Here is a 26,259-nt window from a genome sequence, read left to right as displayed (position 1 = left end):
CTCAGAGGCCAAACAGGTGCCATCCTCTGAGCCCCTAGTTAGAAAGCGTATTGGACCAAGGAAGGACCATGCTGCTCAGAAGGATTGTGAAAGTGACGAAAACAGAGGTCTGATTACAACAGCTCTCATAGGCAACATATCTGAGAAAGCTTTTGATGTGTTAATTCGGCAGTTACTTGCAAAATATGGCTTGGATTTAATCTGGAAAAGATTTCAAGGAACTTCAGAAGAATTGCTAGCTTTTATGAGTGTAAAGAACCCAAACCTACTCTGTGTGCATTTAGGTTATTGCATTAACTTCAAATGGGAGACAAAAAGCTGCTTGTAAAAATAGATGCAAATACCAAAGTCCAGCTGGATGAATGGAAGGCCCAAAAGAAAGGAGTCAATGAAGATATGAAAACAGATTTGTCAGATGATGTTGTGGATAAGAAAATGAAGAGAAAAGAACAGATTGTAAAGGGAGCAATAAGATTAATAAAAGAGAATACTCCTGTGAACTAAATGGATCTTCCCAAGATCAAGATGGCCATCCTAGAAAGAAAATAAAGAGCAGAAATGATGGCATGAGAGAGATCAGAACCATGAGCATGACCAAGAAAGCAATCGAGATAAAGAGAGAAAGAAAGAAGCCAGGACCATGAGAGAAGCAAGATTGAAGTAGATACAGAAAGAAAAGCTGAGAAAAGGAGAGAAGAAAGGTGTCCAGGGCTGTCAGAACCTCTTCCAGCAGTCTCAGACTCAACTCTTACAACCACCACAGAGAAGGCCCCACAACCTGAGATTGCTTTCACAACCACATTTCATCTGCCAAGCAGAGTGACCTTCCTTATCAGGAAAGATGTATCCCACAAGAATAAGAAATTCTCCATGGCGATTAAATTTTTAGGCCTGAATGGGACAACTTAACATTAACGAGGCTGTAGTTGGCTATATAGTAGTTGTATTATATAATATAATGTGTGTGTTTGTGTAATTGTAGGCAAGTTCTTTCCTTATTTAACTCTTAAGAGAATAGGGGATATGTCTACAGGGCTAGTTTTCTGTTCTAGGTGTCAGATGTGGGATTTCTGGATGACTACCAGCCTCCTTGATAGCCAGATCTGCACTAGGTGCATTGAGATGCAGCTCCTTAGAGACTGTGGAAGGGGAATGGAGTTGTGGTTCGATGACCTTCGCATTGTTAGAAAAAGTAAAGAACGTACTCCATTTTGAGTACTGTTGGGGTGGGTGGGGGGGAAACGACCTACCGGGGAAGCAACAGCAGCTGTACCTTTGGCACTGAGTCTGGCCTTCTGGCTCAGAAGGGTAGGGAACCGAAGAGGATGGCAGCAGTAATAGGGGACTCTATAGTCAGGGGGATAGATAAGCGATTCTGTGGATGTGAAAAAGGAACACATATGGTAGTTTGCCTCCTAGGTGCTAGAGTCCGCAGTGTTTCTGAATGCGTCCACAATATTCTGAAAGGGAGGGTGAGCTGCCAGAAGCCCTAGTACAAATTGGTACCAATTAACTTGTGGCGCAATTACAGATTTGTCAGTATGATGTAGTGGGTGTCACCGAGTCGTGGCTGAAAGGCGGCCATAGTCAGGAGCTTAACTTCAAAGGATATACTTCGTATCGAACGGACAGGCGGGAAAGCATAGGTGGTGGTGTGGCTCTGTTGATAAGAGATGGGATTATATCTTAAGAAAGAGCTGACACAGGATCAGAGAAAGTTGAATCTTTGTGGGTAGAGTTAAGAAACTGCAAGGGTAAAAAGAAACATTATGGAATCATATATATGGGCCTCCAAATAGCCAAAATGTGGGGTTGAGATTGCAAAGGGAGCTGGAAAAGACATAAGGGTAATGACACAATTGTAGTGGAGGACTTCAATATGCAAGGGGATTGGAAAAATCAGGTTGGTGTTGGATTGCAAGAGAGGGAATTTGTTGAATGCCTACCAGATGGCTTTTCAGAGCAGCTTGTGCTTGAGCCTGCTCAGGGAAAGGCCGTCATAGATTGGGAGTTGCGTAATCACCCAGATCTTATTAGGGAGCTTAATGTAAAGGAACTCTTAGGAGACAATGATCATAATATGATTGAATTCATACTGCAGTTTGAGAGGGAGAAGCATAAGTCACATGTTTCAGTATTACAATAGAATAAAGGAAATTATGGTGGCATGAGAGAGAAGCTTGCCCAAGTGGATTAGAGGAGGATACTGGTGGGGATGATGGCAGAGCAGAGATGGCTTAAGTTTCTGGGAATAGTTCACAAGTATAGACATGTCCCACAGAAGTAATGGTTCTCAAATGGCAGGGGTAGGCAATATTGGCTGACAAGGGAAGTTGAGGACTGCATAGTAGCCAAGGAAAGGGGATTAAAAGGTAACAAAAGTGAGTGGGAAGTTGGATAATTGGGGAGCTTTCAAAATCCAACAAAAAGCAACTGAAAAAGCTCTAAGGGAAAAGATGAAACATGAGGGCAAATTAGCCGATAATATAAAGCAGGATCTTATTTTTTTTTCCAGTTATATAAAGAGTAAAAGGGTGGTGAGAGTTGATATTGGACCACCGGAAAATAATGCTAGTGAGGTAGTAATGGGGGACAAAGAAATGGCAGATGAACTTAATAGGTACTTAGCAACCATCTTCAATGTGGAAGACACTAGCAATGTGCCAGAGGTCTGTAAGTGTCAGGGAGCAGGACTGAGTGCCATTGCTATTTCCAAGAAAAAAGTGCTAGACAAACTGTAAGGTCTTAAGGTGGATAAGGCACCTGGACCAGATGGACTACATCTCAGAGTTCTGAGGGAGGTTGCTGAAGAGGTAACAGATGCATTGGTCACGATCTTTCAAGAATCACTTGATTCTGGCATGGCCCCAGAGGAGTGGAAGATTGCAAATGTCACTCCACTCTTTAAGAAGGGAGGAAGACAAAAGAAAGGAATTATAGGCCAGTTAGCTTAACCTCAGTGGTTGGGAAAGGGTTGGAGTCCATTATTAAGGATGAAGTTTTGAGGTATGTGGAGACTGATAAAATAAGTCAGTCAGTAGGGTTTCTGCAAAGGAAAATCACGCCTGACAAATCTGTTAAGAGTTCTTTGAGGAAGTAACAAGCAGGTTGGACAAAAGAGAGGCAATGGATGTCACTTATTTAGACTTGATAAGGTGCCACACATGAGGCTGCTTAACAAGATAAAATCCTATGGCGTTACAGGAAGGATACTGGCATGGATAGAGGAATGGCTGACGGGCAGGAGGCAGTGAGAGGGAATAAAGGGGGCATTTCTGGTTGGCTGCCAGTGACTAGTGGTGTTCCTCAGGGGTCAGCTACTTTTTACATTGTTTGTCGATGATTTAGATAATAAAATTGACTACTTTGTGGCAAATTTTGCAGAATTTATGGAGATAGAGTAAGGGGCAGGTAGTGCTGAGGAAGCAACGCAATTGCTGCAGGACCTAGACAAATTGAAAGAATGGACAAAAAAGTGGCAGATGGAATACAGTGTTGGGAAATGTATGATAATGCATTCTGATAAAAGGAACAATAGCACGGACTATTTTCTAAATGGGGAGAAGGTTCAAATATCAGAGATGCAGAGGGACTTGGGAGTCCTCGTGCAAGACTCCCAGAAGGTTAATTTACAAGCTGAGTCTGCATTAAAGAAGGCAAATGAAATGTTGGCATTTAGTTCAAGGGGGATAGAATATAAAAACAAGGAGATAATACAGAGACTTTGTAAGACAGGCAGCACTAGGAGTACTGTCAACAGTTTTGCACCCCATATCTCAGAAAGGATGTGCTGTCATTGCAGAGAGTCCAGAGGAGATTCATAAGGATGATTCTGGGAATGAAGGGGTTAACATACGAGGAGCATTTGGCAACTTTGGGCCTGTACTCACTGGAATTTAGAAGAAGGTGGGGGGATCTCATTGAAACATACTGAATGTTGAAAGGACTAGATAGGGTAGAGAGGATGTTTTCCTATGGTGGGGGTATCTAGAACTAGAGGGCAGAGCCTCAAAATTGAGGGGCGACCTTCTAGAACAGAGATGAGGAAGATTTTTTTTTAGCCAGAGTAGTGAAACTGTGGAATGCCCTGCCACAGACTACGGTGGAGGCCAACTCCGTGGGTATACTTAAGGCAGAAGTTTTGATTGTTTCCTGATCGGTCAGGGTATCAAAGGATATGGCGAGAAGGCAGGGGTGTGGGGTTGAGTGGGATCCAGGATCAGCCATGATGGAATGGCAGAGCGGACTCAATGGGCTGAATGGCCTAATTCTGTTCCTATGTCTTATGGCTTAATGCATTTAACATTGATTAGTATGAGGTGATGCACTTTAAGAGGACCAATAAAGGTAAGATGTATATAATGGATGGTAGGGCCCTAGGAAACATTGAGGAAAGGAGGAACATTGATCAATGCAGGCAGCTGCACAAACAGATGAGATGATAAGGACGGCATGTGAGACATTTGCTTTCATTAGCTGGGGTGTAGGATATTAAAGCAGAGGTGTTATGGCACAGCTTTGTAAAACTTAGTTTAGTTCACAGACTAAGTATCTGCACAATTGTGGTTGCCACACTATACAGGAGATTCACCAGGATACGGCGTTTTAGTTATGATGACAGACTTATTTTCCTTGGACAGAAATGGGAACCTGATTATGGTATACAAAATGTGGGGCATACATCAGGTAGGCAGTAGGAATTTTCTCCCCTCAGTAGTGTTGACTAAGACTCAAAAGCATTGTTTTGGCTAAGGGGTGAGAAGTTTAGAGAGAACCCGAGGAAGATTTTTTTCTAGCCAGAGGACTGTTCAAATCTGAAATGCAGTGCCCAAATTTGTGATGGGGACAGATACTCAGACAAATATCATCTGGATGAGCACTTGAATTGTCACGGCATAGAGGCTATTGACCAAGTGCAGTAAAAAGGATTAGTACTTGGTTGTCAATATGGACGTGTTGGTACGAATGGCATGTTTCTGTGCTGTATGACTCCATGAGAGATAAAGCCACACAAAATACAATCAACGCTTGGTGTGTGTAATAGCTTAATTCCAAAAAAGTTGGACTAGTTCTCTACTAAAATCCTTGGAAGGCAACACATTGAAATTACTTCCACATAACAAGTTTATTTTGGAAAAGTAAGGGTGAACTAGTGATTGGATCAATATTTTGATCACTCAATATAATAATGCAAACCTAGAGCTTTATAACGTAGGGAGAAATAATCTTCAGGTGCTATTTTTACATGCATGGTAAGTGCTTGATTTCCTTGGAAATTAATCACCTAGGCCTTTACTCTGCTTGGGATCTAAATAAAACAATTTTAGGAAAAGTAAATGGAAACAAAGCTTTAAATTAAAGGAGATGTCCTCCCTTTTCTTTCATTTTAGAATGAAGGAGACATCCTCCTTTTTCAAATAAAGGGGCTTCCCTTTCTCCACCATCAACCATGATGAGGGAGGAGCTTAGGAGGATCAATACCACCTAATGGTGGCTCCTTTGCTTTCATCTTTGGAAACAGTTCTATTTCCATCTTTAATATCTCAATTTTTCCCTTCCAGGTTTTTTTTTTGAAGACCCTGACCTGGAGTTACATGCTGACTACAGTTCTTTGCATGAATGGGGCCCGCTCTCAGGGTTTCATGAAAGGCTGTTATTCGGCACGCCAAGGGTGCAGCCTAAGAGCTCAGCTCGCCTTCAGAGGACTGAGATTTTGTGGCTCTGGAGATGGGGTGGAAAATCGGAGGTCGGTATCCAGGCAGAAGATCAGTGAGTCATGGGAGATGGAAGATCTAAGGCTGTGTGCCCAGAGACTCGAGGAGGAGGAGGAGAAGATGGCGGCGCGACGCAGTGCGCGCGGCCTCTCCGGTGAATGATATCTGTAATCTGTCAAGTAGGGGACCGTGCACAATTCTGATTTGATGGAGACAGACGTGAGAGCATGGAAGAACATCTGGAGAAACTTCTGAAATGCCCGCTTCGCTGCCACTGCTACTGTGTGGTAATCGGAATCTCCGAAGCAGAAGGCCCCGAATCCTCGGCTTTGCTTATTTTGGCGGCCGGGGCTAGGTCGAAGGCGCTCGGCAGAGGATGGCGCTCGGGAGGCTGTAGCGGAGGGGCTGGTCGGAGGCTCGAAGTTTTCGGATGGACGGACTCGGTGTCGGCTGTGATCGGCTGCTTTCAAGGCATTGGCAGTTGTCGGTGCCTTGGAGGTTTATGGCAGGGAATTTCTCCCTTTTGACGCCTGCAATCGGGGACTCAGGAGTCGATCAGGACTTGAGACTTTTTTTTACTGTGCCCATGGTCTGTTCTTTATCAAATTATGGTATTGCTTTGCACTGCTGTAACTATATGTTATAATTATGTGGCTCCTCAGTGTTAGTCTTTGGTTTGTCCTGTTTTCTGTGATATCACTCTGGAGGAACATGGTACCATTTCTTAATGCATGTATGCATTTCTAAATGACAATAAAAGAGGACTGAGTGTTCTCATAATCTAATCTAATCTTTGGGCACAGAGCTCGGAAAAGCGACACAATGGACTTTTAACATTGGAAACCAGCGAGTTATTTGTTATATCTCCCCTCTCACTGTGAAACAGAGACATCTCTTTCTCTCTTATTAGGGAGAGAGCAAGCCTGTGGTATGTAGAATACCAGGTGCACAAGTAGTCTTTGGGGCATTGCAAGTCTGTTGCTTTGCTCACGCTTGAGTGCTCGGTGGTGGGTGCCAGTGCTTTTTTTTGCCAGTGGGGGGAATAGTTGCTTGCTGCCGCTTATGCATGGGAGGGAGGGGAGCTTGGAGGGTCTTTGGGGTTCTAACATTTAACTGTCATTCATTCTTTCGGGGCACTCCTCTGTTTTCGTGGATGGTTGCGAAGAAAAAGCAACCAGTGGTAACCAGAGGTGTGCCTCAGGGATCTGCTCTGGGACCCTTGCTCTTCATGATTTTTATAAATGACCTGGATGAGGAAGTGAAGGGATGGGTTAGTAAGTTTGCTGATGACACAAAGGTTGGGGGTGTTGTGGATAGTGTGGAGGGCTGTCAGAGGTTACAGCAGGACATTGATAGGATGCAAAACTGGGCTGAGAAGTGGCAGATGGAGTTCACCCCAGATAATTGCGAAGTGGTTCATTTTGGTAGGTCAACCATGATGGCAGAATATAGTATTAATGGTAAGACTCTTGGCAGTGTGGAGGATCAGAGGGATCTTGGGGTCCAAGTCCATAGAACGCTCAAGCAGCTGTGCAGGTTGACTCTGTGGTTAAGAAGGCATACGGTGTATTGGCCTTCATCAATCAAGGAATTGAATTTAGGAGCCAAAAGGTAATGTTGCAGCTATATAGGACCTTGGTCAGACCCTTCTTGGAGTACTGTGCTCAGTTCTGGTTGCCTCACCACAGGAAGGATGTGGAAACTACAGAAAGAGTGCAGAGGAGATTTACAAGGATGTTGCCTGGACTGGGGAGCATGCCTTATGAAAAGAGGTTGAGTGAATTCGGTCTTTTCTCCTTGGAGTGACAGAGGATGAGAGGTGACCTGACAGAGGTGTATGAGATGATGAGAGGCATTGATCGTGTGGATAGTCAAAGGCTTTTTCTCAGGGCCGAAATGGCTGCCACAAGAGGGCACAGATTTAAGGTGCTGGGGAGTAGGTACTGAGGAGATGTCAGGGGTAAGTTTTTTTTTAACGTAGAGAGTGGTGAGTGTGTGGAATGGGCTGCCTGCAATGGTGGTGGAGGTGGATACAACAGGGCCTTTTAAGAGACTTTTGAATAGGTACATGGAGCTTAGAAAAATAGAGGTTTATGGGTAACCCTAGTAATTTCTAAGGTAGGGAAATGTTCGGCACAACTTTGTGGGCCGAAGGGCCTGTATTGTGCTGTAGGTTTTCTATGTTTCTAAAAGCATTTCAGGATGTATATTGTATACACTTCTCTGACATTAAATGTACCTTTGAAACTGCATCACTTCCATTTCACACACATCTGCTCTTACCTCATCCTCCCACCACCCTACCAAGGATAGGGCTCCTCTTGTCCTCAGCTTCCACCCCACCAGCCTCTGTATCCAGCACATAATTCTCTGGAATTTCTGCCATCTACAACGGGATCCCACCACCAAGCACATCTCTCCCTCTCCCCCACTTCCTGCTTTCTGCAGGGATTGTTCCCTATGTGATTCCCTGATCTCCCTCCTGGCACTTATCCTTGCAAGCGGAACAAATGCTACACCTGCTCCTACACCTCCTCCCTCACTACCATTCAGGGCCCCAAACAGTCTTTCCAGGTGAGGCAGCACTTCACCTGTGAGTCTGTTGGGATCATATACTGTGTTTGGCACACCCAGCGTGGCCTCCTGTATGTGGATTGGTAGACCACTTTGTTGAGCACCTATGCTCTGCCTGCCAGAAGAAGCGGGATCTCCCAGCGGCCACCCATGTTAATTCTATTTCTCATCCTGATATGTCAATCCTTGGCCTGCTCTACTGTCACGAGTCCACACTCAGGTTGGAGGAACACCAGCTTATATTTGGTCTGGGTAGCCGCCAACTTGATGGCATAAACATCAATTTCTCAGACTTCTGGTAATGGCAACTCCCCGCCCCCCAGCCTCTCCTTCACCAGTCCCGATCCCCTTTTCCTTCTCTCATTTGTCCGCCCATTGCCTCCCTCTGGTGGTCCTCCCCCCTTTTCTTTCTTCCATGGGCTTCTATCCTCACTTATCAGACTCCCCCTCTCCAGCCCTGTATCTCTTTCACCAATCAACTTCCCAACTATTTACTTCATCCCTCCCCCTCCTGGTTTCACCTATCACCTTGTGTTTCTCTCTCTCCTCCCCATCTTTTAAATCTACTCCTCTTCTTATTTTCTTCAGTCCTGCCGAAGGGTCTTGGCCCGAAATGTCAGCTGTACTTTTTTACCATAGATGTTGCCTGGCCTGCTGAGTTCTTCCAGCATTTTGTGTGTGTTGCTTTAAATTTGAATACAGTATGTCACCAGGTCCAGTTTTCATAGTGGTCTAAACTGGAGTGAAAGGAAACTAATTCTGTCATTCGCAGGATTAAACTTTTGTAGATATCTTGATTGAGAATGGGCTCAGGAAGGTCACCTTCTACAATTTTGCGCAGAATCTAATCATAAAGCCAAACTTGCAGCAGTGACACGGCAACATTTATACCTATGCCAGACTTCTGAATTTAATTACATTATTGATGATTGTTCTTATGTAAGGAGCTGCTAATAAGCCAGGCAAGTCTTATCCCAAGAATGGCCAGTAATCTATTTGTGCACAACTGATTCCAAGAAAACTAAATGGAAGGAATGCATATTTAAGCATCTCCTTTGATCAGAGATAGTGCATGGCAGAGAATGATCATGAGAAGACGGAGACAAATATCCGCCAAAATTTCAGCAGCTTTCTGAAAAAATGAGTCTCATCAGAAGCAGCAAATGAGATCAATACATTTCTTTAAAGTTGGGTGGATTAATAGATTTGGAAGCCAGTATTTTCCCTGATGGAATTCAACTTATAATAATGGGGTATACATCTCAATCCAGAGATCACAAGGATCTAATCTGATATAAAGCAATTCTAATTCATATTTTTGCTGCATGATCTAACAACCTAACTTGACAGTAACTGAAAATTACCACTTGGAAGTAATTAGCTGCCTGGAATGAGAAGTGGGGAAATAGTCAAAATGTTAAACCACGGCAGATGCAGAAGTTGATTCCTCTTCTGTGCTGGATAGATTAGTAAGAATTTTACTTTCAGTTATAATAACTTAGGCTTTCCTAGGGTAAGAGTTCGATTCTTTTGCACTGACCCAAGATATAAATAAGGACAAAAAGTATAAAACTCCATACATATAAATACTGATAAGTTTCAACACACAATGTTAGTTCTATTACTTTTTCACCTTGAATAAGATATGACAAGTTCCAATGTAATTTACTCACCAGCGTTTCAGCATCATCTGTTAACCGCTGGTAATGACCTGCAAGACTTGCATAATCCTGGAATTGTTGATAGCATTCTAGACATTTTAATCCATGACGTATTAATCTAAATGAATCACAGTGCAGAGGCATTACAGGATAACTGAAAGCTGGGCTACTCATTCCAATTACTGTCAAATTTCCATTATCCTGGCCAACAGCAGAGGTCTCATCCTGGGCAAGAGTACCTGACAGCACCGAAGAGGTCACTGGGGTTGTTGAAAACATTTGGTCCGAAGGGATAGGCTTCATTTGCAACTGAGAGCACTGCATAACAGCACCTTTACCCTTGTGTTCCCGTGCATGCAACAGCAAACTACATTTGTTAAAGAAGACCATGACCTTGGAACAATGGCTGCACATCATCTCAATATGCACACTTCGACGTTCATAATGCTGTGATAAACTCTTTTCTAGAGCAAATGCATCTCCACATTCTAAGCAGCGATAACCACGAGCTGGCATAGATACATTACTGTTTGCAGGTGGCTTCAGGTTTGGAGCATAAATTGGCACAGGATTGGTGCCATTTAATAGTTTGTTAAAAGCTTCAACTACAATGTTCTGAGTAGAAACAGGAGATTCATTATTTTGTGGAACCACGTTCTTGATCTGCTGTACCAGAGGCACTGTTACCACCTGAGTGGCAATCGTTTGCTGGCTCTGTCGCAAAGTAGTGGATCTGGCAGTAGCAGTGGCAGCAACACTGTGAGGAACCAAGTTGAGGCTTGCCAAATGAACAGCTTTAGGCAGGAGATTTGTGCTGGAGATATTTGAGGATTGCTTTATCCCCATCTGTTTCTGTAGCTGCACTACACTAGCTGCCTTCATTATGGCACTGCTTGCACTCTCAGCTGATATGCTTGTTACACCTATACCTTTCAAGCTGCTGTTGGCATTTATGTTTTCGTCAAATATTTGGGCAGCAGTCCCTTTAACAGATACATTATTCAATGAGCTGACTGCATTCACCATATTATTAGCTGACAATGGCTTCTTTACAATTTCCGTTGTTAATGAAGCAGGGGTTTGAGATGGTGCACTGGTCACAGGGCTTGACTTCAAGTTCAATTCCTCAGCTAAGGCCATTTCAGTCACCGACTGTTCAGGCGAACTCCTTGACTCGCTATGTTCAGAATCTGGCATTACCCGGGTCACGGTCCTGGTAATTTCACCAGAAGATGTTTTAATGGTTTTAATCCTTACTTTTGGGATGGCTGGCGGTGAACCTGTTGCAACATAAGGGGACCCTTTGCCACTGTAGTCACTGGATACACTTCTTGGGCTATCAGACTGCTTGTTTGTCATTTTCTTTACTCCTTCCATAGGACTTCTTGGACTCTTTGGTGACTTTGCCATTTTGGGGCTGCTTCTGACACTATCCCTCAAACCCAACAAAGATTCTTTAGAATTATCCTTGTGCTCCTCCTTTGGGAACTCTGATGTTTTTTTGGCATTAAGAGCTACTAATGCTGCTAAACACGAGGTCAGTTTTGAATGAGCTGACTTCAGTCGCTGGCGTGGTGGAACAGAAGAGCACAAGCTCAATTCTGGAACACTGCAGGTCTTTGGCTCTTCTGAAATATTATTATGCAGGTCACATGAAGACTCCAAGTTGTCAAATAAACTGCCTTTTTTGTCAAAGTCCTTGTTCTCTCGCTCTGCTTCTTCAGATGCATTTGTTGAATTTACCTTTTGTCCTAAAGCCACCTCGTTCATTTTACAGTTTCTAATTTCATTCGCTCTCTCTCGTTTTTTGGAGTATTCATCAAACATACTCAGCTCTGTCACAACTTGTTCAGGCTGTTCTCTTGTATTGTTCATCAGTGAATTCTCTGTAGAAATATACAAGCCTACAGAACCAAGGTAAGGTCCCTTATCTGATTTAATATTATCCACAATTCCAGCATTTTGCATGGCTTCTTCTGGCTCTGGGCTAGAAATAGGACTAAACTGACTGAATGTTGGTAGGGCTTCTGTCCTTGGCATGTCAAATTTACTTGGGTAGTTTCTGGAACTATCTCCATTGATGAGGGCAGAGGAATCAGAGGTAATATCAGCATTTCGAAACCCATTCTGAAGCAGATTCTGTCCAAGCTGATGGCTATCCTTCTCAGTAATAGATTCAAAGGATTCTTGCCGATTGGTGTTCTTAACAATGACACTCACAACCGGGACATCTGGAATGGTGTGATGCATGGACAACTCATCTATACCCATCCCTGGCTGCTTCAAATGACCTTCTGATTCCTCACTGCTTGACTGAATAGCCTCTTTGGCATCGAGGTCCGGATCAGGAATGTCAAAAGCTGCTAGAAGATCATCAAAATCTGGGGTCTTCATGTCACCCATGATTGGAGACTTTGAGAAACCTTGAAGGAGAGTTAGAAGACACTACATTAGTTACTTATAATTATACCTGGTTTCAGCTGCCCACTCCCTCTCTCAAATACAGTTCCACTTATCAATTACTAGCCTTTGTCACCAACTTCCCCACTTTCTACCTGCTCATTCCTTTTGTTTAACTGTTTTCCCCATCACCTACTAGCCTGTCTCAGCACTCCCCTGCCCCACCTAATTCCAAATGCCCATCACAAGAACACAAGACCGGAAGAAACTGTAGCAGAATGAGGCTGTTTGGCCCATCAAGTCTGCAGCATCATTTGAACATGGCAGATTTAGTTTCCCTCTCAACCCTACTTTCTCCCCTTAACCTTTTATGCCCTGAACGATCAAGAAACTATCAACCTCTACTTTAAATATACCCAATGACAACCATCCCTCTAGCTGAAATTCCTCCTGACCTCTGTTCTAAAAGGATAACTTTCTATTCTGAGGCTGAGCCCTCTGGTCCTAGACTCTCCCACTATTGACACCATCCTCTTCACTCTATCCAGGCCCTTCACCTTATCATACACCTCACCACCTCCATCCGATTTCACATATCACGTAGCAGACTACATCTCACCCTTCCTTTTCATTTCTATTTTCTGGCCATCTTCCCTTTAGACTTTCAGTTCTGATGCAAGGTCTTGTTCAACCTGAAACAATGACCATCCCTTTGCCTTCATGGGTGCTGCTAAACCTGCTGAGTTCTTCCAGCAGTTTTTTTTTCTTTACAGCACACTCTAGGATCCAGTCACATACGTCTCTATAAATACATCTCTTGTGAAAAAAGTTTCAGATTTTTATTGGTTTGATATTTCTATCAAAATATTTTGTATTTCCAGTAATACATGTGGATTAATTCTTGTAATTGTAAGGTCCAGGAACATGCGCAATCATTCTAGTTTCCCACATATCTACAACATAAACAGCTGGCAAAGTGCCTGATTTGAACTCTGGCAATGTGCAATTTTTTTTTGATGGAAAGCAAGAAAACAAAAAAAAGCACAATGTTAATTGTGCCCTATAATGTTCAAGGATGTGTTGTGGTTAACAAGGAACCAAAGCAATAAACATATTATATTTCAAAGAAAATAATACAATTTACAGAATACTTCTGAGTTTTTCCTCCCCCAAATCATGTAACAGGAAAACACCCGCCTTATGGCAGGGTGTGACTGGGTTCCTAGAAAACAGACCAGCTTGCGATCTTTTGTAATGTGAAGCAGTGTCGTCTGTGCATGCAATAAGAAATGCAAGTTTCTGTTTTTATTTATTTTCCCCAGACAAATGCAATGAGAGCATTATTAGGCAGGAGCTAGGGAGAGTAGATTCAGAGCAGCTGTTATTGTGCAAGCCCACATCGGATACATTGGAGTTAATCAGAATTCAGGACCAGCGTGTTCCAGTAAGGATGAAAGATAAAGATGGCAAGGTTCAGGAACCTTGAATTATGTTGTTGTAAACTTAATGAAAGACAGAAAAGGAAGCATACTGTACATACGGATTTGGAAATCAGACAGGGCTCCTTAGTAGTATAAAAAAAGGAAGAACTCAAGCAAGGAAGAAAGGGGGCTACATAATGTGCTTAACAAAAAGTTAAATCTGAGAATATTTTATATGTACATTATAAATAAAAGGGTAGCTACAGCCAGAGTAGGACCATTCAAGGATGGAGGAAGGAATTCTGCCTGGAGCCAGAGGATGTGGGTGAGGTATTATATGAGTACTTTGCATCAGTATTCACCATGGAAAGCAACATGGAGGATATTGAGACAAATGAGGAGTGTGTTAATAATCTCAGATATGTTGTAATCAGGAAGGTGATAGGTTTAATGAGGAGTATTAAGATGGATAACTCCACAGGGTCAGATTGAAGAGGCAACAGTGGAGATTGCTGGGGCCTTCACAAAAATCCTCTTTAGCCACAAGCAAATCCCAAACAACTGCAGAATTTTGAATGTTGAGCATTTAAACACGGTACTAAGGATAATACTGGAAATTATAAATGTAGGAAAACTATTGGAAAGAATTATAGGGATAGGATTTACTCACATTTGGCAAAACATGAGCTTTTCAGGGATAGTTGTGTGTGGCAAGTTTTACAAAATTCAGATTTTTGTTTCAGGTGATGAATACAACATTCACAGCCCTATCCTCATCAGGTATCTACAGGGACTTTGCTAAGGCATTTGACAAAGATCCTCATGGAAGGCTTATCCAGAAGATTAAGATGCATGGGACGAATAGTGACTGGATTCAAAGTTAGCTTGGCCACCCGATTGGCCTATCAGAGTTCTCTCTGGGAACTAGTTGACTTGATCAGCATTTCTGATCTGGCTACTGTTCACGATTGCACTTAATAAAATAAATAAATAATTAAATATATAAAAGTCAGAAGGGATTGGTAAAGGGTTGTTATCTAACTGGAAGTCAGACACAATAGTGACTTTTAAAGAGGCATTCACACAGCCATGTGAACATGTAGGGAATGGTGGAGTATAGAGCATGTGCAAGCAGATAATTTTGGCTAAGTATGTCATCATGGTTGGCATAGATATCATAAGGAAAAGGTGGTACTTTTTCTATATTCTACCTCAAATTTCTGGTAGTGATTTGTGAATTCTACAAGAGCAAATTTCCATTACCCAAACTGATATAAATGCCTGGATAACCTGTATATGAAATAGACAATAAACACACACACACACAAAATCTTCCCACTCACACACATCCAAATATAATCTTCAGACGAACTACTTAGTGTGCAAACCATAATGTGAAAAATTAATACTTGAAGAGAAACTCAGAACTCTATCAATATCCCAGAGTCAAAACTGGGTCATATTAAGTGAAATAATGAAGTTATTTTATTATTGGAATCTATAAAGTTTTATTCTGTACAGTCTTGATGTAAAGAAGCATTCTATAAATCAATCTATAATTTACAAAGCATTTTAGAAAAGATTTTAAAAAATTGCAGTATCTTTGCACTATAATAGCTCACTGCAATGCCATGGATTTACATATGAATTACTCATTGGTAAAGCCAGCTTGCGTCTAAGATTGTCTATTTCTATCTTCAAAACATCACTTCGTCAACTGATCTGTTACTGAAACCCTCATTCATGCCTTTGCTACCTTTGGACTTCAAGTCAATGCATGAAGGTGGCATAGAAGCATAAAGATTAGCATAACACTACTACAGTGCCCCTGACCATATGGGTTTTCTCCCACATTCCAAAGACATATGGGTTAGGAGGTTAAATGTCACATGAGTGTAAATGGGGGATGCGGGCTCATTGGGTTGGTCTGTTACTGTGCTGGATCTCTAAATAAATTTTAAAAAGAAATCCAGTCTGGCTTTCTACTTTCTATCCTTTGCAATTCTGAGCACTTCCAAAACTGCACACATCAGAATGCCTGCTAACCTATATAGGCTCCTGATTAAGATCCTCATCTGGATTTTCAAATCTCTCTAAGCCTCACCCATGTGCTCTCTAATGTCCCCTTGCAAAATATATGCACTTCCCCCAATTCTGCCTTAAAGCATTAATAGTTTCACTTTTAGTTGTGCAAGGCCCAGCCTTTCCTAAACCTCAAGTCCATCTCCGCACTCAAGACTTTGACCAAACTTTCCATTACATTACTCTCCTGTTCATATTTTCTTCAATAACATTCCCGTGAATTGCCTTGGGTCACTTAATTAAAAGTGCCTGACACCATGGTATTATAAAAAAGTCCTTTTCTAATCAGCTGAGTGTGTATATATATTTATATATATTTCTCTCCAAGAGTATCTAACAGATTTCAGTAGTTTGAAAAAATGTCAATAACTGATACTCCTTTCCTTACTTAAAAGAGAAGAAAAATGTCAGACCTTTTCATGCCTGTAGCCACCAAATGCTACAGAAAACACTCATCATCTTGTGGCCAACAGTGATGTAGCTAAGAATAGCAACTAGGAAGAAATGAGAATCAAATTTACACTGAGCAAAGTAAAAAAAAACTTAAAATCTGACCTGTTTCAACTCTCATGCTGCACGTCTAAATTAACTACCTGCAGTTTTAAAAAAAATTCTCAATATTAGTACATCCAACATGCCTCCGGAGCAAGGGCAGGAGCCACGGCACATGGGGGAAAATGATACTATAAGGGGAGAGTGTACAAACTCCACACTGACAAGACCAGAGGTCAAATTGAACTTGTGTCACTGGAACTGTAAGGCAACAGCTGTGCTATTGTGCTGCTAAGGTTAGGGTTAAGGTCTTGCACAATGATCTTAAACCAATATTTTTTTTAAATGTTGCCTTCAAGTTAGAAATGAATGATTGATAAAAAAAATATATATCCATTTTCTCTAGGGAAAAAAAACACTCAATTTGATGAATATTTGTTGACCTATTAGATCACACATACTTTTGTAAAGTCAGCTACAAGGTCAATAATACAACAGAGCATTTAAATAAAACATAATCACAAGAGATCCTGCAGATGCTGGAAATCTTGAGCAACGTACAAAAAGTTCGGGAGAAACTCAGCAGGGCAGACAGCACATATGAAGGGGAATAAAACAGTTGACATCTTCGGCTGAGACCCTTAATCAATACTGGAAAGGAAGGGGACAGAAGCCAGAATATAGAGGGGAAATGTACAAGCTGGCAGGTGATAGATGAGACCAGATGGGGGAAAGGTTGGGGGGTGGGGTGGGGAGATGAACTAAGAAGTTGTGAGGTGATAGCTGAAGGAGGAAGAATTTGATAGGACAGGACAGTGGACCATGGAAGAAAGGGGAAAAGGAAGGGCACCAGAGGGAAATGATGAGCAAGAAGAGGTGAGAAGGTAACCAAAATGCAGAGGTGGTAGAAATCACCATAACTTAGAGAAATTGACGTTTCACATGCGAGTCTGTCAGGCCTATCGTCTGTATCCAAAGCTCCTGGTGTGGCTTCCTCTACTTTGGCGAGACCCAAAGTAAAGTGGAGAACTACTTCAGTGAGCACCTTTGCTCCATCCACCACAAAAGGCAGGACTTCCAAGTAGCCACCAACTTTAATCGTCTTCCTATTTCAATACATAGCTCCATGGCCTCCTCTACTGCCATATTGAAGCTACACTTAGGTTGGAAGAGCAACACCTCATATTTCACCTGGGTAGTCTCTAACCTGATAACATGTACATCAATTTCTCTTCCCTCACTCTTCTGTCTTTTCACATTCCCATCTTACTCCTTTCTCTTCATCTCACTTTCCCACCTCTTCCCTCTGGTCCCCCCTCCCCCTTCCACTTTATCCATGATCACTGTTCTCTCTTAGCAGATTCCTTCTTTTTCAGCCCTTCCATCTATCACCATCCTCCCCTCCCCAAGTTACCCACCTTCCTCTTTCTCTGATTTCAACTATCACCTGTCAGCTTGTACTCCTCCCCCTCCCCTAGTTCATTAATCTGGCATTTTCCCCCTTCCTATCCAGTCCTGATGAAGGGTTACACCCTGAAATGTTCACTGTTTATTCCCCTCCATAGATGTTGCCTGACTTGTTGAGATCCTCCAGCATTTCTGTGTCTCTCATTTAAATAAACAAACAATTAATGATCTGCAGCATTGGCCTCTACTTAGACGCTGCAGGGTAGCTTCCAAGGTGGATAGTACCAGGGCAGAAAAGTACACCACGCTAATTAAATAGCTGTCACATTAACAGGATAACAACAATTTTTTCTGTACTTACTCATGAAATTTCAAATATAAAATTCCCATGAGACGTGAAATTAAGGTTGTGCAATGAGGAACATCACAGAGTCAGAGTAACAAAACACAGAAACAGGCCCTTTAGCCCAGATCATCCACACTGAACAAGCTGCCCATCTAAGCCAGTTCCATTGGACTTCATTTCTCTAAACCTCTCCTTTCCATATACTTTTCCAAATATCTTTTAAATATTTATTACTTTTTTTGACGCCTCGTTCTATATAGGCACTACCCTCTGTGTCAAGGAGTTGTCGCTTAGGTCCCCTTTAAATCTTTCCCCTCTCATCTTTTAATCCAATACCCTCTGGTATTTGCTTTCTCTGGGAAAAAGACTGTGCGCATTCACCCTTCTGTGGAGGTAGACAAGGAGAACAGTCAAAATTAACTCAATTAACTCAAATATAGCAATTTAGGTGCTGCAAATAATAATGTCACTAAGTTACTTAGCCATTTAATTAGGAGGGAAGGTTGCTTTTACATCATTAGGGAATGCAACAAAAATTGTGTTGAAAAAAATATGATAGCAAATGCAAGTTTTAGCCAAGATGTATAAATACTAAAGTAAATATTTCAGTATCTACCCTATTCTCTGCTGGCACTCATTCAGCAATAAATCATTCCAAGGTTTGGTATGAATAAGCTGCCTGCTGGGGCTGGTGTTGGGTGGGGGAGAGCGAATGGGTCAGCCATTTATTGCTCAGAGGTGAGTTCGTCTCTATCACATTTGTTTGGTTGTGTAGCTCTCTCCAAATGGGAATTTTTCCTGTGGTAACAAGCTGAATGGCATTTGGCAGTAGCTTCCATTGTATCCAAAAGTGATGCTGAGAGAGATCCTGAGATCTGGGAGATCTGACAACACATGGAATAGCTGCTACTAATCTTTAGCAATGTCTCACATGCAGCAATGCAGTCAAGGGTTCACACCAGATTCCCAGCATGGCAGCTCACTTCAACACAAATGTTTCGACCATATATTCATGGTAATGCAGCACTGCCAACAATTCATCCCTCAATATATCATGCTACAATGACCCTTTTCATCACAGATTCAATTAGTGCTCTTGTGAACACAAACTAAGATAGCAGTGTAAACATTGCCATGAAATACACATTTCCTTGTCCATCTCCACTTGGTGCTTTCAGGCTCAGTGGCATCTCTCAGTTGTTTGTTATGTGCTGTGTCATATGACGTGGGTGATCATGGTCTTTCCAAGACCATGATTGTTCTTGGCAAATTTTTCTATAGTGGTGGTCAGCCATTGCCTTCTTTCTGCGCAGTGTCTTGACAAAACAGGTGACCACCACATATTATCAATATTCTTCAAAGATTGTCTGCCTGTTGTCACTGGTTGCATAACCAGGACTTGTGATGTGCACCCATGGCCTCATGTGACCCCGATCAGGGGGCTAAGCAGGTGCTACAACTTGCCCAAGGGTGACCTGCAGGCTAGTGGAGGGAAGGAGGGCCTTACACCTCCCTTGGTAGGGACATATCTCCACCAACGCCACCCTCATCTCTCAATAGCAACCTTAATCACATAACTGATGAGATGTTGGCTTTTGAGAACCGTGGGGAAAATGTCCATGTTATTTTGTTGAAATGCTCTGTAATAGCATTCTAGGAAACCAGACAGTTTGATATATCCCTGTTTTGTATTTCTGGTACCAAAGATAAAACAAACTATGCCAGATAACTGTAATAATACATCATGGTCAAAAATATATAAACTGGAATATATCAAACTATCTGGTTACACAGAATGCTATTACAGAGCATCTGAGCAGGATTTTACACTGTTTTACCTTATAATACTATTTGAAATGATCAAACACTACCCTTAAGGGATATTTAACCATATTACTACATAATTGACACAAATTAAAGCACCTTGACCTTAAATAGTACATATTCACGAACATATTTGACTATGATAAGCCTACAGTACATATTACAATAGGCCGGCTGGTGGCGTAGTGGCATCAGCACTGGACTTCGGAACAAAGGCTCCTGAGTTCAAATCCAGCCGGCTCCCTTGCGCGCTTTCCATCCGTGCTAGGTTGAGCATCGAGCTAGCAACTCAGCCTCATAAAAAAGAGAAAGCCTGCTAAAAAAAAAACGCTGTCATGACAGTGTCCCGATGACTTAAGGGCTTTCTTCTTCCTCTGCCTCCTGAGTAAATACAGATGCAAAAAATCCATTTAAGCTTTCCCCCATCTCTTTTGGCTCCATACAGATTCCCATTCTGATCTTCCAGAGGACCAGTTTAGTCTCTTGCACTCCTTTTGCTCTTAACATATCTATAGAATCCCTTAAGATTGTCTATTACCTTATCTGCTAGGGCAACCTTTATACCTTCTTTTAGTCCTCCTGATTTCTCAAGTGTTCTCTTGCATTTCTTATATGACATAAGCAAATTAATGTGTGGCTGAGAAGCTGGTGCAGGAGGCAAGGCTTCAGGTTCTTGGATCACTGGCATCTCTTCTGGGGGAGGTATGACCTATTCTAAAGTGATGGGTTGTACCTGAACCCGAGGGGATCGATATCCTCGCGGGCAGGATTGTTAGAGCTGTTGGACAGGGTTTAAACTAATTTGGCAGGGGGGTGGGAACCAGAGTGAGGGACTCAAGATAGGACAGATGGTAAAAAAAAAAGCAAAGATAGCATGCAGACTGTCAGGAAGGGCAGGCAGATGATAGGACATAATTGCAGCCAGCAGGGTATGTATCACTGCATTAGGGATACAGTATCAAAAAGGGTAGCAAATACGGTACTCAAAGTGTTATATCTCAATGCATGGAGTATAAGAAATCAGGTGGATGATCTTGTTGCGCTATTACAGATTATCAGGTATGATGCTGTGGCCATCACTGAACTGTGGCTGAAGGATAGTTATAGTTGGGAGCTGAATGTTCAAGGTTACAAGTTGTATCAGAGGGATAGGAAGGTAGGCAGAGGGTGTGGGGTAGCTTTGCTGGTAACGAATGGCATCAAATCAGTAGAAGGATGTGACATCAGATCGGAACATGTTGTATCCTTGTGAGTTGTGTTGAGAAACCACATGGGTAAAAGGATCCTGATGGCAGTTATATACAGTCCTCCCAACAGTAGCTGGGATGTGGACCACAGATTATAACAGGAAATCGAAAAGGCGTGTCAAACAGGCAAAGTTATAGAAAATAGGTGCAGGAGTAGGCCATTCGGCCCTTCGAGCCTGCACCGCCATTCAGTATGATCATGACTGATCATCCAATTCAGAACCCTGTACCAGCCTTCCCTCCATACCTCCTGATCCCTTTAGCCACAAGGGCCATATGATAGTCATGGGAAATTTCAACATGCAGGTTGATTGGGAAAATCAGGTTGGTAACAGATCTCAAGAGAGTGAGTTTGTTGAATGCCTATGAGATGGCTTTTTAGAGCAGTTTGTCATTAAGCCTACTAGGCGATCAGCTATACTGGACTGTATGTTGTGTAATGAACTGGAAGTGGTTAGGCAGCTTAAGGTAGAAGAACCCATGGGAGACAGTGATCACAAAATGATTGAGTTCATCTTGAAATTTGATGGGGAGAAAGAAAAGTCTGATGTAGCAGTACTTCAGTGGAGTAAAAAGGAAATTACAATGGTACGAAAGAGGAGTTGCCTGAAATAAACTGGAAGGAGATGCTGGCAGGGATGACTGCAAAGCAACAATGCCTTGAGCTTCAGGGAAAAATGAGGAAGGTGCAGGACAGATATATTCCAAAAACAAAAAAATACTCAAATGGCAAAATTGTATACTAGTGGCGGACAAGGGAAGTCAAAGTTAATATAAAAGCAAAACTGCATACAACAAAGCAAAAATTAGTGGGAAGAGAGAGGATTGGGAAACTTTTAAAAACCTACAGAGAACAACTAAAAGAATCATCAAGAGGGAAAAGATGATATATGAAAACAAGCTAGCAAGCAATATCAAAGTGGATAGCAAAAGCTTTATCAAGTACGTAAAAAATAAAAGACAAGAGAGGGTGGATGTAGGACCACTAGAAAATGTGGCTGAAGAAATAATAGTGGAGGACAAGGAGATGGCAGATGAACTAAGTGAGTATTTTGCATCAGTTTTCACTGTGGAAGACACTAGCAGTGTGCCAGATGTTGAAGGATGTGAGGGAAGAGAAGTGAGTGTAGTTACTAAACAAGGGGGAAGGTGCTCAAAAAGCTGAAAGACCTAAGGGTACCAGATGAACTGCACCCTAGCGTTCTGAAAGAGGTAGCGGTAGACAACAGACAATAGGTGCAGGAGTAGGCCATTCAGCCCTTCGAGCCAGCACCGCCATTCACTGTGATCATGGCTGATCATCCACAATCAGTATCCAGTTCCTGCCTTATCCCCATAACCTTTGATTCCACTATCCTTAAGAGCTCTATCCATCTCTTTCTTGAAAGCATCCAGAGACTTGGCCTCCACAGGCTTCTGGGGCAGAGCATTCCATATATCCACCACTCTCTGGGTGATAAAGTTTTTCCTCAATTCCGTTCTAAATGGCCTACCCCTTATTCTTAAACTGTGGCCTCTGGTTCTAGACTCTCCCATCAGCGGAAACATGCTTCCTGCCTCCAGCGTGTCCAATCCCTTAATAATCTTATATGTTTCAATAAGATCTCCTCTTAGACTTCTAAATTCCAGAGTATACAAGCTCAGTCTCTCCAATCTTTCGACATATGACAGTCCCGCCATCCCGGGAATTAACCTTGTGAACCTACACTGTACTCCCTCAATAGCAAGAGTGTCCTTCCTCAAATTTGGAGACCAAAACTGCACACAGTACTCCAGGTGTGGTCTCACCAGGGCCCTGTATAGCTGCAGAAGGACCTCTTTACTCTCATACTCAATTCCCCTTGTTATGAAGGCCAGCATGCCATTAGCCTTCTTCACTGCCTGCTATAATTGCATGCTTGCTTTCAGTGACTGATGTACAAGAACACCTAGATCTCGTTGTGCTTCCCCTTTTCCTAACTTGACTCCATTTAGATAATAATCTGCCTTCCTGTTCTTACCACCAAAGTGGATAACCTCACATTTATCCACATTAAACTGCATCTGCCCACTCACCCAGCCTGTCCAAGTCACATTGCATTCTCATAACATCCTCCTCACAGTTCACACTGCTACCCAGCTTTGTGTCATCGGCAAATTTGCTAATGTTACTTTTAATTCCCTCATCTAAATCATTAATATATATCGTAAACAGCTGTGGTCCCAGCACTGAACCCTGCGGTACCCCACTGGTCACTGCCTGCCATTCTGAAAGGGACCCGTTAATCGCTACTCTTTGTTTTCTGTCAGCCAGCCAATTTTCAATCCATGTCAGTACTCTGCCCCCAGTACCATGTGCCCTAATTTTGCCCACTAATCTCCTACGTGGGACTTTATCAAAGGCTTTCTGAAAGTCCAGGTACACTACATCCACTGGCTCTCCCTTGTCCATTTTCATAGTTACATCCTCAAAAAATTCCAGAAGCTTAATCAAGCACGATTTCCGCTTCGTAAATCCATGCTGACTCGGACCGATCCTGTTACTGCTATCCAGACGTGTCGTAATTTCATCTTTTATAATTGTCTCCAGCATCTTTCCCACCACCGACGTCAGGCTACCCGGTCTATAATTCCCTGTTTTCTCTCTTCCTCTCTTCTTGAAGAGAGGGACAACATTAGCCACCCTCCAATCCACAGGAACTGATTCTGAATCTATAGAACATTGGAAAATGATTACCAATGTGTCCATGATTTCTAAAGCCACCTCCTGGGATGCAGACCATCAGGTCCCGGGGTAGAGATTGTGGAGGCATTAGTAATGATTTTTCAAAAATCACTGGACTCTGGCATGGTGCAGATGTCAAGCTGCAAATGTCACTCCACTCTTTAAGAAAGGAGGAAGGCAGCAGAAAAGAAATTATAGACCAGTTAGCTTGACCTCAGTGGTTGGGAAGATGTTCGAGTCAATTGCTAAAGATGAGGTTATGGAGTACTTGGTGATAAAGGACAAGATAGCTCAAAGTCAGCATGGTTTCTTTAAGGGAAAATCATGCCAGATGAACCTATCGGAATAATCTGAAATTACAAATTGGATGGATAAAGGGGATGGAGTGGATGTTATATATTTAAACTTTCAGAAGGCCTTTGACAAGGTGCCACACATAAGGCTGCTTACCAAGTTAAGAGACCATGGTATTAGAGGAGTGTTACTAGTGTAACACTCGCTTCGCCTAGTGGCTTAATATAGGGGGATGATAACCCCCTGCCCGGCCAAACCGCAAAATCAACTGCTTCCAGATTCACCAGACAGGGCAACAATATCCTGATTGGCTAACATGCATCCACAGTCCTGTTATCTCTAGCCATAACCCAAACATTGCTGCTACAGAGAAACCACCCCCAAAGTTGAATGACTCAGCAGTCAACTTTCCCCCCTTTTCCAATAGCTTTTCGCAGCGTGCTTCACGGGGGCACTAGACATTACTGTCACTGGGAACAAATGCGCCGGGGCATCCCCCACTTGAAGGTGACCTCCCTCTTTGTAGTGTTTCTGATGATCACCGCCATCATGTAATTGATTGAATGGAGGGTTATGGGCTGAGTGCAGATCAGTGGGACTAGGTGAGAGTAAGAGTTCGGCACGGACTAGAAGGGCCGAGATGGCCTGTTTCAGTGCTGTAATTGCTATATGGTTATATTAGATATATGGACAGGAAAGGAATGGAGGGTTATGGGCTGAGTGCAAGTCGGTGGGACTAGTTGAGAGTAAGAGCTCGGCACGGACTAGAAGGGCCGAGATGACCTGCTTCTGTGCTGTAATTGTTATATGGTTATCCTGCTCGCCTGTACAACCAAGGGCTTCTGCAATTCGGGCCTCACCAGTAGCCCAGCAGGAAATCCCAACTCCCCCTCATGGTCTTTCGAAGCATCCACTAAGAGGGCTTCACCCTCAGGCACTCCGGGAAATTTGGGGGTCCCCATCACTCTCACTACTGCCCCAGGCCGTATCACCATTGGCTTCGACTGGGTGAACCACACAGTCCCTCGTTTAAATTCGGTATCTGGCCCAATACTGCCACGCACTTCCTCGAAAGCAGTTTGAAACACTGGGTGCACGGACAACATCCCCAAAAAGCTCTCACCCGCCTTTTCCTTGCAGGCCCCCATGAGCCTCCTCACAAGAGGGGTGTTGGTCCCCACCAGAAGTGAAACGCTGCCCATCTCAATGGGGTCCAGACAAACCACCACCACTGTATCAAACACCTCAGACACTCCCACATCAGCCTCCAAGAACTCCAGTATCACTGACAAATAACCACTGTATGGATAATCACCAGACTGAGAGCCCAACTCTCCAGTGCATTGAATGGTGTCAAGGGTAGATGCTTCAGATACCGGATGTAAAACGAACGGTACAGTAACGTGACCTGTGACCCGGTACTGAGTATGGCTTTAGCAAAAATACCCTCTATTTGTAGCGACACACTGGAGCATGGTCCCACTAAGCCTTCAGGAATAGGGTCTTTTGCTTTTGGGAGTTCTTTGGTACTGTTACGAGAATACACATAAAATTAAGATGTTTGCTGGCCTGGGCTAGCATCAGTGGCATCAGCAGTTGGTCTGCCACCTGCCCTCAGGGGAAGGAGAGATAAGGAACAATGGAGCAGCATCTGGAGATGTGTAATGAAGGGACGTGGGAGAGAGAGAGCTGTCTGGAGCGGCTCCCCCCTTTGAACCCTGAACTGTTTGAAGTGATGGACAGGCGATGCCCCAGCAGGGGGATAAAAAGGGACAGGTCCGCTAAGACAGGACACACGCCACCCGAGGTAACGAGACCCTGGAAGCGGTGCGCCTCTCACGAGTGGGTGAGAAGTGCCAGACAACGACAAGGGTGGAAAGGTACGATCAGCGGGAACCCGGTGTGTGTCCGCCCTTGCCTGGGTGCCGGGTTCACTGCAGAGGATCGACCGCATCTGGAGGAGGGGTCACAGTCGGTGACCTCAGGTGACATCACCAAGGACCCGCCCAAAAGCTGTTTGTGAGCCATCTCGCTGGTCTGTGAGCCATCTCGCTGGTCTGTGAGTGAAGCAGTGTTCTGAATGATCAGTTGTT

The 26,259-nt window shown here is 43.1% G+C and overlaps 1 protein-coding gene across 4 annotated transcripts in view; it reads right to left on the bottom strand.

The window, feature by feature from the left end:
* znf592 (zinc finger protein 592) overlaps nt 1-26,259 on the bottom strand; it is a 221,210-nt gene that overhangs the window by 48,355 nt on the left and 146,596 nt on the right. For all 4 annotated transcript variants that reach the window (XM_063070873.1, XM_063070876.1, XM_063070875.1 and 1 more), the window contains exon 3: nt 9,962-12,372. In XM_063070873.1, coding sequence (XP_062926943.1) covers nt 9,962-12,352 — 2,391 coding nt within the window. In that variant the 5' untranslated portion in view covers nt 12,353-12,372. The remainder of the gene's footprint in view (nt 1-9,961; nt 12,373-26,259) is intronic.

The sequence above is a fragment of the Mobula hypostoma genome, chromosome 18 (assembly GCF_963921235.1).
Source record: "Mobula hypostoma chromosome 18, sMobHyp1.1, whole genome shotgun sequence".
Taxonomy (NCBI): domain Eukaryota; kingdom Metazoa; phylum Chordata; class Chondrichthyes; order Myliobatiformes; family Myliobatidae; genus Mobula; species Mobula hypostoma.
The sequence above is the reverse complement of the archived record's forward strand: the minus strand, read 5'-3'. Positions and strand labels throughout refer to the sequence as shown.